The sequence below is a fragment of the Cebus imitator genome, unplaced genomic scaffold (genome assembly GCF_001604975.1).
Source record: "Cebus imitator isolate Cc_AM_T3 unplaced genomic scaffold, Cebus_imitator-1.0 Scaffold541, whole genome shotgun sequence".
Lineage (NCBI taxonomy): Eukaryota > Metazoa > Chordata > Mammalia > Primates > Cebidae > Cebus > Cebus imitator.
In genome coordinates this window covers 1,544,804-1,562,081 of record NW_016107856.1, presented here as the reverse complement: position 1 = coordinate 1,562,081, position 17,278 = coordinate 1,544,804, and the positions used below count along the sequence as shown (strand labels likewise).

At 37.3% G+C, this 17,278-nt stretch overlaps 1 protein-coding gene across 1 annotated transcript in view; it reads right to left on the bottom strand.

Moving 5' to 3' along the window:
• The window catches only part of UHMK1 (U2AF homology motif kinase 1), a 29,342-nt gene that overhangs the window by 8,145 nt on the left and 3,919 nt on the right, over positions 1-17,278 (bottom strand). The window contains exons 4-7 of the mRNA XM_017515081.2: positions 14,739-14,833; positions 5,782-5,858; positions 5,535-5,633; positions 830-918 (exon numbers count right to left, since the gene is read on the bottom strand). Coding sequence (XP_017370570.1) covers positions 830-918; positions 5,535-5,633; positions 5,782-5,858; positions 14,739-14,833 — 360 coding nt within the window. The remainder of the gene's footprint in view (positions 1-829; positions 919-5,534; positions 5,634-5,781; positions 5,859-14,738; positions 14,834-17,278) is intronic.

Below are 17,278 nucleotides of genomic sequence, written 5' to 3'. Positions count from 1 at the left end.
TTTTGAGATGGAGTCTCGCTCTGTCACCCAAGCTGGAGAGCAATGGACCCATCTCAGCTCACTGCAGCCTCAGCCTCCCAGGTTCAGGCAAATCTCCTGCCTCAGCCTCGCAAGGAGCTGGGAATATAGGCACTCGCCACCACGCCTGGCTAATTTTTGTATTTTTAGTAGAGATGGGGTTTCACCATGTTGGCCAGGTTGGTCTTGAACTCCGTACCTCAGGCGATCCACTCACCTCGGCCTCCCAAAGTGCTGAGATTACAGGCATGAGCCACCATGCCTGGCCTGGTGTTACTGTTTACAGCGGCTCAAAAGTAGTCTTTTTTTTTGAGACGAAGTCTCACTCCTCCCAGCCCAGGCTGGAGTGCAATGGCAGGATCTTGGCTCACTGCAACCTCTGCCTTGTGGGTTCAAGTGATTCTCCTGCCTCAGCCTCCCAAGTAGCTGGGATTACAGGTGTGTGCCACCATGCCCAGCTAACTTGTATTTTCAGTAGAGACAAGGTTTTACCATGTCGGCCAGACTGGTCTTGAACTTCTGACGTCTAGTAATCCATCCACCTCAGCCTCCCAAAGTGCTAGGATTATAGGCGTGAGCAACCACGCCCAGCCGATATTTTTTTAAAACAAATTTTAAGTGCTAAAAAAGAAATGCAAGCATATTATAGAACTTTTAGAAGTAAAAAGGTCAGAATATAAAAATCATTTAAAATGCAAAACCATAATCCTTAGCAAAATTTTTTTGTACATCTTCCTACAGAACTAAAACATTTAATACAGAATTGTAATCGCATCTGAACAATTCTGCAATTATAAAAATATTCACTTACTTGTCCTCTGCCAGGATTTTCCTTTGGAACAAGCAGAGATACGACTGGTCCATATTTTTGACACTCCTCTTTTACATCTTCTACAACATCTGATTATTAAAACATATAAGAGTAACTACTCTGATATAATTAACAAGTATTCAATATATGAAATTTTTCAATCATCAAAAGAATTCAGGAATATATAACTAGTCAATGACGTCATTTTAGGTGTTGAATAGTTGACATATTCAAATGACTCCAAATTTTAAAAAATAGTCTTCCTCCCAGCTTCTACTCTCCTTGAAGGCAACAGATAACATCAGTTTCTTCTGTAGTCTGCCATAATTAGTATAAACTTATACAAGCAAATATGAAATTATAAAAGCAAATATCTTATTTTTTATATTCAATATGTCCTTTAAGATATTTCCAAATTATCACATAAAATTTTCTCATTAATATATTATCTAATATGTCCAGTACTGAATAATTTTAAAATTTCCAAACTTTTATCACTTATAACAGTACCACAATAAACCCCCATATGCATATCTCATTTCACTTGCATATTTCTTTGTCTTTTTTGAGAGGGAGTCTTGCTCTGTCGCCCAGGCTGGAGTGCAGTGGCACAGTCTTGGCTCACTGCAGCCTCCACCTCCCAGGTTCAAGTGATTCTCCTGCCTCAGCCTCCTGAGTAGCTGGGACTACAAGCATATGCTACCACACCCTGCTAATTTTTGCATTTTTAGTAGAGACAGGGTTTTACTATGATAGTCAGGCTGGTCTCCAACCCCTGACCTCAGGTGATTTGCCCATCTCAACCTTCCAAAGTGTTGGGATTACAGCTTGAGCCAATATACCTGACCTTACTTGTGTATTTCTAAGTTGACATTCCAGAAATGGAAATGCTAGGTCAAAATGGACATAAATTTCTAATTTTTCCAATTTGCTTTCTATAAAGGTTTACCAATGTAAACTTTCTCTAGCAATGTACAAGAATGTCTGTTTTCCTATGCCCTCACTCACAAGAGGATAATCTAACGTTTCATCATTGTCAATGTGGTTGATGGGTAACAAAGATATTGCAGTTTGGCTCCAATTAGCATTTCAACAATATAGAGGAAAAGCATATGTGTAAAGTACTTGTCTACTTCCTTTTCTATAAGCTGTAATAAGAGCTATAAATATTTCTTCTTTAAACTATCATTTGTCTTTTAATCTTGCTTAAGGTCATAATTCTTAGGGTCAGAAAACAAAGTAAAGTGATAATTTTACTGCTTCTGAGTTTAATATTCCACATCAGAAATATTAAATAACAAAATTCTACAATGACTTTTTATATTAAAAAGTTCTCTCACCCTGCCCTACTTCCTTCCCTCACACCTTTCTTTTCCCTCCTTCCCTCCCTCACACCTTTCTTTTCCCTCCTTCCCTATTTCATCCCCTTGTTTTAGTATTTTAATCTTTACTTGATTTGAAATTTAATTTGGTCTATAATGTAAGGTTTAATGTTCTTCCCTGCCTCCATCAAGGTTACAAGACAGCTGTTCCAACACATACCATAATTTCTAGCTAAGCAATTTGTTATTTCATGATGAACCTGTTCATCAAAAGTAACAAAGGTATTTAATGGTACTATACTGTCTGCTGCAGTTTAGTTCACTTCAGATTCGATAGCAACATTTAAACAAAATGTAAAGACTCAATGTATTTAAAAGCAGAAAAACGTCATAGCAAGACAGAAGAGTTGATATGGTAGTCTAAAGGTTTATTCAAAAAAAGCCCAAGCTTCAGTTTTACAGAGATAAAAATTATTTGGAGTAGAAAGGATGAGGTGATGAAGACAGCAGGTCATCACAAAGATGAAGACTGAAAGGACATAAGTAGTATTTTGAACTGATCCCAAGAAATTCAGAGCCACTGGACCTTTGTGACCTGAAACAATGCTGAAGGCAAGACTTTCTTTCAGATGGATATCCTGAAAACTCAAGACTCAAAATGGTCACAGACTCAAAGAAATTACAGTTCTCTCACTATACTGTAGGGACATAAAATGATTTACAAGAGAAACTGTCATATAATTAGCCTTATCTGTAACATTTTAATTTTCTACAAGGAGAAGACTGAATATTATGCAATTAGTATTTTTAAATAGAAAAATAAGAGCTTTAGAGATATACACACCTAAATATCTGGCTTTTAAAATATTTACTAGCTTTGTGACTAAGCCTCAGTTTACTTCAATTATCTATAAACTGAAAAAATAACTACTACCTCTTAAGTAATATATATAAAGTACTAGGCACAAAGTTAAGTGTTAAGATCAGCCAGAGAACAAGAAACAAAGTAAAATGAAAAGGAAACAGTAGAAAATAAAGCTTTGTTTTAAATTTTTTCCATTCTAAATATTAAGAGGATACAAAACTGATATAATTTATGGGCAGAAGATACAGAAATTAAAAATAGGTCAAGAATCTAGAAGATATTTGAGCTTCATTTGTTAGCAAAATAATTAAAACCTGAAAGTAAATAAATGATAAATAGGAAAAAATTTTAAAGTTCAAAATTGAGTACTAAAGGATATCTACAGAAAATATTTGGTTACTATGCAGGAACATCAGTGACTTCCTACCTACTTTTACTTATAACTTCCATAACTTAGATACAGCCACAACAAAAATTCTCTCTTTCAACCTATTTCAGTGAGTACAGGAGGCATCCCTCCTCTTGTCCAAAATGGATCCTCAAGGTCTGCTTTTTCTCCTTATTCCTTATCTCTTTAACTAGCACCACCATCTGTCAAGTGGTTCAATTCAGATGTCTCATGCAAAAGCCAAACCTGCCTCACTTCTTGCTCTCATATCCACTCTGTCACTACATTTAGACAGATTATATAGGGCCCTTTGTGAATTATTTCTCCTTCCATCTTTCTTCCTATAATAAATATTTGAGTGCCTTCTGTGGGTCAGTGACATTAATATAGCAATAAACAAAACAAACTGGCTTGTATAGTGCATATATTCTAGTGGGTAATGATAGATAATACTTGTTGAGTGCTTACTATTTGCCAGGCATTGTTCTAGGAAATGTTTATATATTATTTAACTTTCACAGCAACTCTACAAGATAGGTACTATTTATTATCTCCATTTTATACATGAGGAAACTGTTGTTTCCTTCTTTTGCAGAAAACTGCAAAGGAAACTAGTAAGTGATGGAGGCATAATGTAAACTCAGTCTACACTCTCCCCCAACCCCCGCCGACACGGAGTCTCACTCCGTTGCCCAGGCTGGAGTGCAGTGGTGCAATCTCAGCTCACTGTAATCTCTACCTTCTGGGTTCAAGCACTTCGCCCACCTTGGCCTCCCGAGCAGCTGGGATTACAGGTGTGTGCCATCACATCCAGCTGTCATTTTTCTACGGCCACACTTAACCACTACACAAAATTGTTTCTCTGGTAGTAGTAATACTAGGTTGATGCAAGTACTTCACAGTTGTTGCCCTTGGTCCAAGTCTGACCCTGCTTTAGTCCATTCCCCCTCTGTTTCCAGAATGTCCCTACTAAAACACAAGTTTGACTATGTCATTCTCCCATTTAAATTTATTTAATAAACTCCTTACTGCATTCAACAAAGAACAGATATTTATTGAATACTTACCATAAGCTAGATATTACTCTATACCTGATGCAAAGTTCTTCATCTATCTGTATTTTGGTGTTACTATCTCTAGGACAAAATCCAAATTCTTAAACACAGCAAACTAGTCTGTACTCTGGCTACCTTGTTAGCTTTAGCTGATTGCTCCCTAACAAATACCTTAAGATACAGTCATGCCAATTTGCTGTTTTCTGACACTTTCATCTCTATGTATGTGTGCTACTTACTGCCTAACCCCTCAACTTTCAGCCCAGCAACTCCAAATTACTGAGCTCAGATATAACCTTTATAGAGGAGCCCTCACCAATTATTCAGACTGAGTTAAGTACTTGTCCTTTCTGCCCTTTGTATAGTACCCTATCTTCAGATTAACACAACTGTAATTGTTTATGTATGTCTCCCCTACTACATTAAGATGCGAAGTAATCCCACAACAGCACATAGTAAATACTCAGTTAATATGTCTTAAATGAATGAATCTTAAAAGCAAAAAAGAGAGCTAAAATGGAGATATGCAAGCACAGGGAAGGGCTAGAAGAGACAGAGCAGAGAGATAGAAGTTGTTCGGAAAATTAATCTTCTTTGTTAACTGGGTAAAGATGAAATGTAAGAGTCAAAAGGACATTATAGATAAAAAAGTGAGAGGGCTGGGCACGGTAGCTCACGCCTGTAATCCCAGAACTTTGAGAAGCTGAGGCTGATGGATCACCTGAGGTCAGGAGTTCGAGACAAGCCAACCAACATGGTAAAACCCCGTTTCTACTAAATATACAAAATTAGCCAGGCCTGATGGTGCACGCCTGTAATTTCAACTACTTGGAAGGCTGAGGCTTGAACCCTGGAGGCGGAGGTTGCAATGAGCCGAGATCACACCAATGCACTCCAGCCAGGGCAACAAGAGGGAAACTCCATCTCAAAAAAAAAAAAAGTGAGAGTGTTTTAGAGATCACATTGTTCAATATTCTCATTAGATAAACTGGGAAAATATGAAAATGTTATGGATATGTTTATTGCAGACTTATTTAAGAAAGACACATTAAAATATAATTTAGAAAATGCTAACCTTCATATTCCTCTTCATTCTCAAGATAATCATCATCCAGCACATTCAGCAATCTTAGCACTGGAGTGGGAAGCATGACCAGATCTTCAATATGAGGGGCTGTTAAAATTCATCATAATACGGTTAAATGTAAATCCCTCCAAATAAGTTGAACATTAGATAAAGGAACTTGGGAATACAAATTAGTGCTGATGTCCTGTATGACTATCAAATGACCAAGAAAAAAATAAAATAATATACAACTTACCAAAAGGAATGCTAAAGAATGGGCTACACAATGCCATTTCAGCAGGAATTCTTCTGCTCGGATCATCATGAAGCATGCTAAAACACAAAAATAGGTGGCTTATCATTTCTGCTCAATCTTTTGAAAATGCAATCAATAAAGAAGGAATGTCTAAATGTTTATCACAGCATTAATTATATTAGCATGATTTACCAAATCATTCACCTATAAAGAATACAAATGCTATTTATTAGTAAATGGTTCAGTAATTCATGATACATACCTATGACAGTATACTGTGATTTACAGTAACACTTTTGATTAATAAATGAAACACTGCAAAGTGATCCACACACTGTAACTGTGAGTGAAAAAAAGCTAGACACAAATTTAGGGTAACACACAGACAAAAAGATAGTAGTAGGATGATTGCTGAAGCTTATCAAATTTCTCTAATAATAAAACAACTAGGCCTGGCACAGTGGCTCAGGCCTGTAATCCCAGCACTTTGGGAGGCCGAGGTAGGCAGATCACCTGAGGTTAGGAGTTCGAGACCAGCCGGCCAACATGATGAAACCCTGTCTCTACTAAAAATACAAAAATTAGCCAGCCATAGTGGTAGGCACCTGTAATCTCAGCTATTCGGGAGGCTGAGGCAGGAGAATCGCTTGAACCCGGGAGGTGGAGATTGCAGTGAGCTAAGATCATGCCATTGCACTCCAGACTATCGGATAAGAGAGAAACTGAGTCTCAAAAAATAAACAACTAAAAATAAAAAAACCCAACTAGATAGCAAAACCAAAAACCGGTTGACAATATCTATAACAAAAACTATAAGGACCCCCTAAACAGCCAAAGCAATCTTGAGAAATAAGATCAAAGCTGGAAACATCATCCTACTTGAATTAAAAAAAATACTACAAAGCTACCGTAACTAAAACAGCATGCTATAGATTTAAAAACAGACACACACACTGATGAAACAGAACAGAGACCCCAGGGGAAAAAAAAACATTTACAACCAAGAATACATAGTGGGGAAAGGACAGTATTTTCAATAAATAGTGCTGGGAAAAATTGGATATCAGCACACTGAAGAATAAAATTAGACTGTTATCTCTTACCTATACAAAAAAATCAACTCAAAATGGATTAATAATTTAAATGTAAGACCCAAAACTTCAACAGCACAAGCAACAAAAGCAAAAACAGACAAATGGGATTCCATCAAACTAAAAATCTTCTACACAGCAAAGGAAACAACCAACAAGGTAAAAAGACAACTTACAGAATGGGAGAAAATATTTACAAACTATACATCAGCTAGGGGAGTAATATACAAAATATACAAAGAACCCAATTTGGCTGGGTATGGTATTTCACATCTGTAATCCCAGAAATTTGGGAGGCAGAGGTGGGAGGACCACTTGAGCCCTGGGGTCCGAGACCAGCCTGAGCAACATGGCAAGATCCTCTCTCTACAAAAAAATTTAAAAATTAGCTGGTGTGGTGGCATACACCTGTAGTTCCAGGAACACTTGAGCCTATGAATTCAAAGCTGCAGTGAGCCATGTTTATACCACTGCACTCCAGCCGGTAGGGCAGAACGAGACCCTGTCTCAAAAGAAAAAAAAAAAGAGCTCAAACAATTTAATAGCAAGGAAACAAACAGCCCAATTAAAAAATGGGCAAAAGACCTGAACAAACATTTTTCAAAAGAACACATACAATTGGCCAACAGTATATGAGAAATGCTCAATATCACTAATCATCAGGAAAATGAAAAACCAAAACCACAATGAGGTATCACTTCATATGTGCTACGATAGCTATTATCAAACAGACAAAGGATATAGAGAAAAGGGAATCCTCATACATTGTTGGTGGGAATATAAATTAGTAAAGCCATTATGGAAAGCAGTATGGAGGTTCCTCAAAAAAAATTTTAAAAAAGAACTACCAGCAATCCCACTACTGGGTATATATCCAAAGGAAATGAGACCAGTATGTTGAAGAGATACCTGTACGCCCATGTTTATTGCAGCACTATTCACAATAGCCAGGATATGGAATCAACCTAAGTATCTATTAACAGGTTAAGTGTTCATTTCTTGGATGTTAGCTTAAAAAAATAAAAATTAAAAAAAAGATAAGTGTAAAAAAAAAAGAAAAACAGATGAGTAAAAAAGGAAAATGTGATCTATATTTATATATACATATATACATATACATATATATATATATATATATATATATACATACACACACAATGGAATACTATTCAGCCACTGAAAAGAAGCAAATCCTGCTACTTTCAACATAGATGAGCCTGTAGGGCATCATGTTAAGTGAGATAAGCCAGGTACAGAAAGAGAAATACAGCATTATCTCACTCATATGCGAATTCTAAAAAGCTTTGATGTCACACAAGCAGAGAATAGAATGGCAGTTACCAGAGGCTGGGTGGGGAAGTTACAGAAGAGGGGAACTTGGGGAGACATTGGCCAAAGCCAAAAGATGCCTAATTACAATTAGATAGAAGGAATAAGTTCAAGAGATCCACTGCATGACATGGTGATTCTAGTTAATGATGATATTCTTGAAAAACACAGAGAATGAATGTTAAATATTCACACCACAAAAAATAACTACATAAAGTAATGCATTTGTTCATTAACTAGATTTAATCATCTCATAATGTATATATACTTCAAAACATGGTATACATGACAAATACATACAATTTTATGTAATTAAAAAAAAAAGATTGAAATGCTGTTATAGTCTAATAAAATTAATGTATCACCATAGAGCTACTGAAATGTTTGTGGCATAAAAAGACCATTACTTCCTTATTGCAGGTAAGCATTTATTAAGTAAAAAGAAGTCACTTAAAAAACAAAAACTAGGCCAGACGTGGTAGCTCATGCCTGTAAACCCAGCACTTTGGGAGGTAGAGGCGGGTGGATCACTTGAGGTGAGGAGCTTGAGACCAGCCTGGCCAACATGGCAAAACCTCATCTCTACTAAAAAATACAAAAAATTAGCTAGACATGGTGCCGTGCATCTGTAGTCCCAAGCTCTTCGGGAGGCTGAGGCAGGAGAATCACTTGAACCTGGGAGGTGGAGGTGGGGACTGTGCCACTGCACTCCAACCTGGGCGACAGAGCGCGACTCTATCTTAAAAAAAACCCAAAAAACAAAAAACTATAGCGACAAGCTATCAATAGTAGTTGGATTTGCACCATATTGGCATCTATGTGTAAGGAGGCAGAGGAAAGCTACAATTGATCTGATGAACCAGAGAAAAAAATAAATAACCCCAAACAGCCAAAAGGTACTGGAAGCACAGCAGGCTGCTGGGGAAAAGCAGCTGAAACTATAAGGAGTTACATATTCTAATACTAAGTGAATACAAGGAATTCTTCGTAAAATCCTAAGAGGTTGCAGTAATCTAGACACTAAGACCTCTCTTAAAACGAACCAGGCAAAGCTTTCTTTCAGTCAAAGGCCCACAGTGAGAAGAAAACCTGGGAACAGAATATAAATTGAACAGGATAAGGGAGAGAGAGAGAAAGGGAGGCACTGGAAAAAAGCAGAAGAGCCAGAAAATCTCTGGGAAAAAAAAAAAAAATCACTACTTTCTGGGAATATTACACAAAACAACAGAAGAGGGAGCCTTGTATAACTAGAAAAGTTATCCCAAGTACATCTTCTTCTATAAGTTTAGGAAAATAATTCACACATAAAAATAAGCAACATAAAAAGGATTATAACTGACTGGGCATGGTGGCTAGTGCCTGTAATCTAGCACTTTAGAAGGCCAAGGTGGAACGATTACTTGAGTCCAAGAGTTCAAGACCAGCCTGGGCAACATAGTGTGTCTCTGTCTCTACAAAAAAATAAACCAGGCATGGTGGTACATGCCTATAGTCCCAGCTACTTGGGAGGTGGAGGTGGGAGGATCGCTTGAGCCTTAGGGGTTAAAAATGCAATGACCTGTGATCACACTACAGCACACTAGCCTGGGTGACAGAGCAAGACCCTGCCTCAAAAAAAAAAAAAAGAAAAAGAAAAAGAAAAGAATCTGTTGTACAAAAAGATAACTGCAAAATGAAACCTCTCAGATAATGAATGTATGCCAGAAAGACATGACCATAAAACAGATGAACATTATAGTCTACCATTTCTTTTTTTTTTTTTGAGACAAAGTCTCACTCTGTCACCCGGGCTGGAGTGCAGTGGCATGATGTCAGCTCACTGCAACCTCTGCCTCAGCCTCCCGGGTAGCTGAGATTACAGGCAGATGCCACCAGGCCCAGCTAATTTTTGTGTTTTTAGTAGAGACAGGGTTTTACCATGTTGGCCACACTGGTCTTGAACTCATGACCTCATGTGATCTGCTTGCCTCAACCTCCTAAAGTGCTGGGATTATGGGCATGAGCCACCATGCCAGGCCATTTAGCTAATTATGAAACAGAAGGTTATAACGGCTGGGCATGGTGGCTCACACCCATAATCCCAGCACTTTGGGAGATTGAGAAGAACAGATCACTTGAGATCAGGAGTTCCAGACCAGCGTGGTCAACATGGTGAAACCCCGTCTCTACTAAAAACGCAAAAATTAGTTGGGCCTGGTGGCGTCCACCTGTAATCCCAGCTACTCAGGAGGGTGAGGCAGGAGGAACACTTGAACCTGGGAGGTGGAGGTTGCAGTAAGCTGAGATCACGCCACTGCACTCCAGCCTGGGCAACAGAGTAAGACTTTGTCTCCCATGTCCCCCTCAAAAATTCAAATGAACTAAGGACATTTTTAAAAAATAATACAGGATGTGAAAGAGCAACAGAAATAAAAATCTGAAAATCATAAAAATAAGGTAATAGAACTCAGGAAAGAATCAGAAACTTAAAAAAATCATTTCATAAAATAAAATTACACTACAAGAGATATAAAGATGAATAAACACAACAAATAACGTCTTAGAGAAAGAGTAGGCAAAAAGGATATTTTTTAAAATAACAAAGAAATAATGGGTCAGGCACGGTGGCTTATGCCTGTAATCCTAGCATTTTGGGAAGCTGAGGCAGGAGGGTCACTTGAATTTAAGACCAGCCTGGACACATGGTAGGACCTCATAAAAAAAGATAGGAAAAAGAAATAATGAAAGAGATAATATGGATTCAAGGGAAAATGACAGCTGGGCGCAGTGGCTCACACTTGTAATCCCAGCACTTTGGGACAACAAGGCAGGCAGATCACTTGAGGTCAGGAGTTTGAGACCAGCCTGGCCAACATGGTGAAGCCCTATTTCTACTAAAAATACACAAATCAACCAGGCATGGTGGCAGGAGCCTGTAATCTTGGCTACTTGGAAGGCTGAGGTGGGAGAATCAATTGAACCCAGGAGGCAGAGGTTGTAGCAGGCCAAGAGCATGTCAATGCACTCCAGCCTGGGAAACAGAGCAAAAAGTCTGTTGAAAGAAAGAAGGAAGGGAAGGAAGGGAGGGGAGGGGTGGGCAGGGGAAGGGAGAAGAAAGGAAAGAAAGAAAGAAGAGAGAGAGAAAAAAATGCCAATATTGAATATAAGGCAAAGAAAATCAAACATATGTAGACTAGGAGGACATAAAAGTGAAAACCAAAAAGAACAGAAAAAAAATACTAAAAAGTCCAATTTAAGAACCCTTTTCTAAAACAAAAAAACAAAGATCTGAAACTACACAGTGAAACTACACTGTTATTTCTGAGAATACTGACCCGGAACAATCAAAATCAAAATATATTTTGGTATAATTACTACACATCAAAGAAAAAGATAAAATCCTCTGGGAATCTAGAAAAGAAGACCAAGTGCCTTTTTTTATTTTCCTTTTTTTGAGATGGAGCCTTGCTCGGTTGTCCAGGCTGGAGTGCAGTGGTACAATCTTGGTTCATTGCAACCTCCACCTCCTGGGTTCAAGCAATTCTCTGCCTCAGCCTCCCGAGTAGCTGGGATTACAGGCATTCGCCACCACGCCCGGCTAATTTTTTTGTATTTTTAGAATAGACAGGGTTTCACCATCTTGGCCAGGCAGGAAGACCAAGTGACTTTTAATGAAAAGGCAATTACTGAGTCATCAAACTTTCAACAGGAACACATGGCAGTGACATATAAGACACTCAAGGAAAGAAAAATGTATGAGATTGGGACGAGACACATACAGGACTTCCAGGGTACCTGGAAAGTTTTATTTCTTGATGTACACGGTAGTTATTAGGTGGGTACAATGTTCCTACGGATTCATTAAGCTACACCTTTGTTTAATTAGTGTTTTCAGTATCTGTGCTTTAATCAACAACAAAAAAGGTTGAAGCGACTTGCATGCATATATAACACAATATGCGGAAAAACAGTGGAAAGAAATATACCAAAGTGCTAACACTAGAACATGGGTTAATAATTTTTATTTTCCTCATCACTTCTTTCTATAATTTCTAAATTTAATAATCCATGTAAAATGGATGGGGGGACTATTATTTAAAGAATAAAAAACAAATAACAAAGTTAATACTAGAACTTAGATTATTTAACTTTCAGGCTACAATCCATTTTATAATTCTCACTGCCATCTCTTCAATGTAAAACGCAATATATAATATCTCGTATCAATCAGATGCTAACAGCTATTTAAAACTAACATGAAAAAAACAGACACAAATAAACCATGCATAAAATTAGTGAAATTGGCCGGGCGCAGTGGCTCACGCCTGTAATCCAAGCACTTTGCAGGCCAAGGCAGGTGGATCACCTGAGGTCGGGAGTTCAAGACCACCCTGACCAACATGGTGAAACCCCGTCTTAAAAAAAAAAAAAATTAGTGAAATCAGAATAAATCCTGCGGATTATACCTGTTTCAATTTATTGGTTTCGATACTGTATATACCACAATTATGTAAAACGTTACCACTGGGGGAAACTGGGTAAATGGTAGGGACCTCTCAGTAACATTTTTGCAAAGTCCTGTGAGTCTATAACTATTTCAAAGTAAAATGTTAATGAAACTAGTTTGAAGGTTTATAGGTCCAATATTCAAAGGAAACTATAATATTCTGACTCAAACAAGGGATCCATACTTTTCTAGCATACTATTTTACTTACTTCTGATCCATAGTCTAGAAACCCGAAAAGTCTACTATTTAATAATACAGTCATGCACTGCATAATGACATTTTGGTCAACAATGGACCATATATACAACAGTGATCTCATAAAATTATACTGGGCTGAAAAATTCTTATCACTTAGTGACATCATAGTTATAATGTCCTATCGTAACACATCACTCACATGCTTGTGGTAATGCAGGTGAGTAATGTGTTTGTTGTAATAGGACATAGATGTAAATAAAACTACTGTATTTGATAATGACAATAAATAGTAATGTTACTGGCTTATGTATTTATAACTGTACACATTTTTTATTGTTATTTTAGAGTGTACCCCCCCCAAAAAATAGTTAACTGTAAAATAGTCTCAGGCAGTCCTTTGTGAGGTATTCCAGAAGAAGGCAACAGGAGACTCGGCAGCTCTATGCATGTTATTGCCACTGTAGACATTCCAGTAGGATAGTATGTGGAAGTGGAAGACAATGATATTGATAATTTGATCCTGTGTAGGTCTAGGCTAAGGTGTGCTTGTGTCTCAGTTTTCAAGAAAAAAATTTTAAAAGTAAATAAGGTAAAGAAAAATTAAAATTTATAAAGTAAAAAAGTTACAGTTAAGCTAAGGTTAATTACAGGAGAAAAAAAATTATGGTAAGACACGGTGGCTCACACCTGCAATCCCAGCACTTTGGGAGGCCGAGGCAGGTGGATCACTTGAGTTCAGGAGTTCACGATCCACTGGTCAACATGGTAAAATCCCGTCTCTACTAAAAATACAAAAATTAGCCGGGCATGGTGGTGTGCACCTGTAATTCCAGCTATTTGGGAGACTGAAGCACAAGAATCGCTTGAACCTGGAAGGCAGTGAGCCAAGATTGTGCCACTGCACTCCAGCTTGGGTGATAAAGTGAGACTCTGTCTCAAAAAAGAAGAAAACAAAAATTTTAAAATAAATGTAGTGACAGCCAAGTAGACAGTGTTTACCCTTAGTCATTAGTAATGTCCTAGGCCTTCATATTCACTCACCACTCACTCACTGAATCACCCAGAGTAACTCCAGTCCTGCAATCTCCATTCATGGTTAAGTGCCCTATATAGGTATGCCATTTTAAATCTTTTATACTATAATTTTATTGTACCTTTTCTATGTTTAGACAAATCACACTTACCATTGTATTACAGTTGCCTATAGTATTTGGTACAGTAACATGCTGTATAGGTTGTAGCCTAAGAGTAACAGACTCTACCAGACAGCCTAGGTGTGGGCAGAAGTCTGTATCACTTACATTTATGTAAGTACTCTATGATGTTAGCATGACAAAATCACCTAATGACATATTTCTCACAGCAGAACCCTATTGTTAAATGACATGATTGTACATATTTGTATTTTCAAAATATCTATTGTATTTGGATCTAGTCAGATATCAGAAACACTGTATCTGTCCCCATTGTCAAAGATAATTATTTAAAATGGTTTTTGGGTCTTTTTTTGGGGGGGGGAGGGGAGTAATGCAAAAGCAAACTCAATCTTTAGTTAATAAAGACTTTTTAAAAATCAGCTTTCCATCAAGTATACAGAACTGCCAGGGCTATCTTACCATTTGATACTGTGAGCAAAAGAACATTCCTTTGAAAATAAATTTGGTAAAACTATTTGATTACTTATGTTCCTTATAGGAAGCTAGCCTGCACAGACTTATTTCTAGAAGAACAAAACCCCCACCTAGGTCAAGCAAACTAGTAATAATAATATAAATCTGTTCAGAAAAAAAAAAGACATACCACTTCACACAGTATATGTATGCAAAGCAAGCTTACAGTGCATGTAACATACCTTTTGATAAGGTCTCTTAGGTGATAGGCTGGAATTGCGGCATTCACCACTGCTTTACTGGCAAATATGTGATCAATAATAGCAGAACTGTTTGCCTTAAGAAAGGGAGAAAAGTCTTCCTTTGGTTATTCAGTCTCTATTTATTGAGAACTAGGCATACAGCACTATTTGAGTGAGTAAAATGCAACAGGAAACACTATAACACTATCTTCTGAGAACCTATAATAGCTTTTTTTTTTTTTTTTTTTTTTGGAGACAGGGTCTTGCTCTGCCACCCAAGCGGTTGTGCAGTGACACAATCTCAGCTCACTGCAATCTCTGCCTCCCAGATATAAGTGATCCTCCTGCTCAGCTGGAAATACAGGTGTGTGCCATCCCACCCTGCTAATTTTTTGTAGATATGGGGTTTCATCATGTTGCCCAGGCTGCTCTCAAACTCTTGGGCTCAAGTGATCTCCCCACCTTTGCCTCTCAAAGTGCTGGGATTATAAGCGTGAGCCATCATGCCCAGCAACAGAGGAAATAATATACATAATTATACGCTTCTCGAGAAGAACATTTTTTCTCCATTTTCAGCACCTAGCACTCTATGAACATCTACTAGATGAAAGAACAAAAAATTAATACCAAAGCAACCACATAAGAATGTGATTTAATGCAAAAATGAATGTGTAATAGGTGACTCAGGGTATCTCTGTGATGAGTCTTGAACTGGTTTTCAGACAGAAATAAACTATCAAAGAGAATACGAGGCAGTATTAAAACATCTTATCTGTCATACTATTCATTCTCTAAATCTTTGAGAATATATTTTCTCCTTGAATATTATGCTAACTCAAAATTTAGAACTGTGTATATGAGTTAAAAGAATTGATACTATCATTATTAGTTAAATATATTAAATACTTACCATGAGCTGCTTGCTAAAAGTATCATTTATTAATCTCAATAGTTTTATGAGATAGATGCCATTATTATCCTCATATTAAAGAAAGCAAACCATGGCTTAGTGAACCTAAATAAATAACTTAGTAAGATCTTTGTGGAGGCCAAAATACAAACCCTAGTAGTTTGACTTTAGGGCCTATGCTCATAATCAGTTGGCAATTTTGCCCCCACAGAAAGTGATAAAACAGAAAAATAATGTTTTATCTAAAGGAATATATTGGAGATCCTAATACTACACATTGTCCCTATCAAATGTGTGTGAATTTCACATAAATTTGAATGTGATCTAGTTCTGATAAGCTCTAGGCCAAACAGATATAGTCCAAAAGACACAAAGATAGTCAAAGCTCACTCAAATAACTGATCTGTGTTTGGATTAGCACTAATTAAGAATACTTAGACTCTCAATTGTCTGGGATACCAATAATAAAGAATGATACTGATTTTGCTCCCAAGAAAGCAATTTTTACCCATACAAGCATCAGGTACATACACTGGGCTATTAAGTATCCCTTCCAGGAAATGCTACAACAGAAATCAGTGACTAGGTGTTTAAAAGAAACAAAACTGTATGCTATGATAGCTATACAGTATGTATTAGATGCTCAAAAAAATGCTTGTTGCTTACTACCAAAAACTTGTTGCTTAATATCTCAGTTCCAAACCTCTAATATTTGAATGAACTTTTTGTGGGTTTTTAAGTTAGGAATTAACTACAGTATGTTTTCAAAGGTATTGTGGGGCTTTAATGTTGTGATAATATCAGTATCCTTTAGGCTACTGTTTAAGTGATCCTCCTGCTTCAGCCTCCTGAGTAGTTGGGACTACAGGTGTGTGCCATCACACCTGGATAATTTTTTGAGGTTTAATAAATACAATGCTTTGGAATGATTATTGGTTTTGATATTAAACAAGTATTAAAATATCTTTTATAATTTTTTTTTACTAGAGACTGGGGTCTCACTACATTGCCTAGGTTGGTCTCAAATTCCTGGTCTCAAGTGAGCCTCCCAACTCAGCCTCTAAAAGTGCTGGGATTACAGGTGTGAGCCACCATGCCCAGTAAAAATAATTTTTTAAACTGTAAAGCAGTTAAGATAATCTATAAAAATTATCACTTAACTCATAAGCTATGATTGTATTAGCAACACTTTAGAACTCAATATAACTGTTACTAAGCAAAAGAAACCACTTTTGCTTCTTTAGGAAAATGTATTCATTCAAACATTTTTATCAAGCACTTACTATATGCCAAGCCTAGGCATAGGCTAGGAACAATATGAATGCAACACTCGCTAGCACATTGATAGCCATAGGAGTGGGTAGTGGCATTTAAGTATCATAAATAGAAAAACAGGAGTATGGACAACAGATAGCAATCAAGAATTCTAGACAAGAATCATCATAAATTGGCCAGGCACAGTGGCTCACACCTGTAATCACACCACTTTGGCCTCGTGATTTGGCAGATCACGAGGTCAAGAGTTCCGAGACCAGCCTGGCCAACATGGTGAAACCCTGTCTCTACTAAAAATACAAAAATTAGCCGGGCGCGGTGGCTCACGCCTGTAATCCCAGCACTTTGGGAGGCC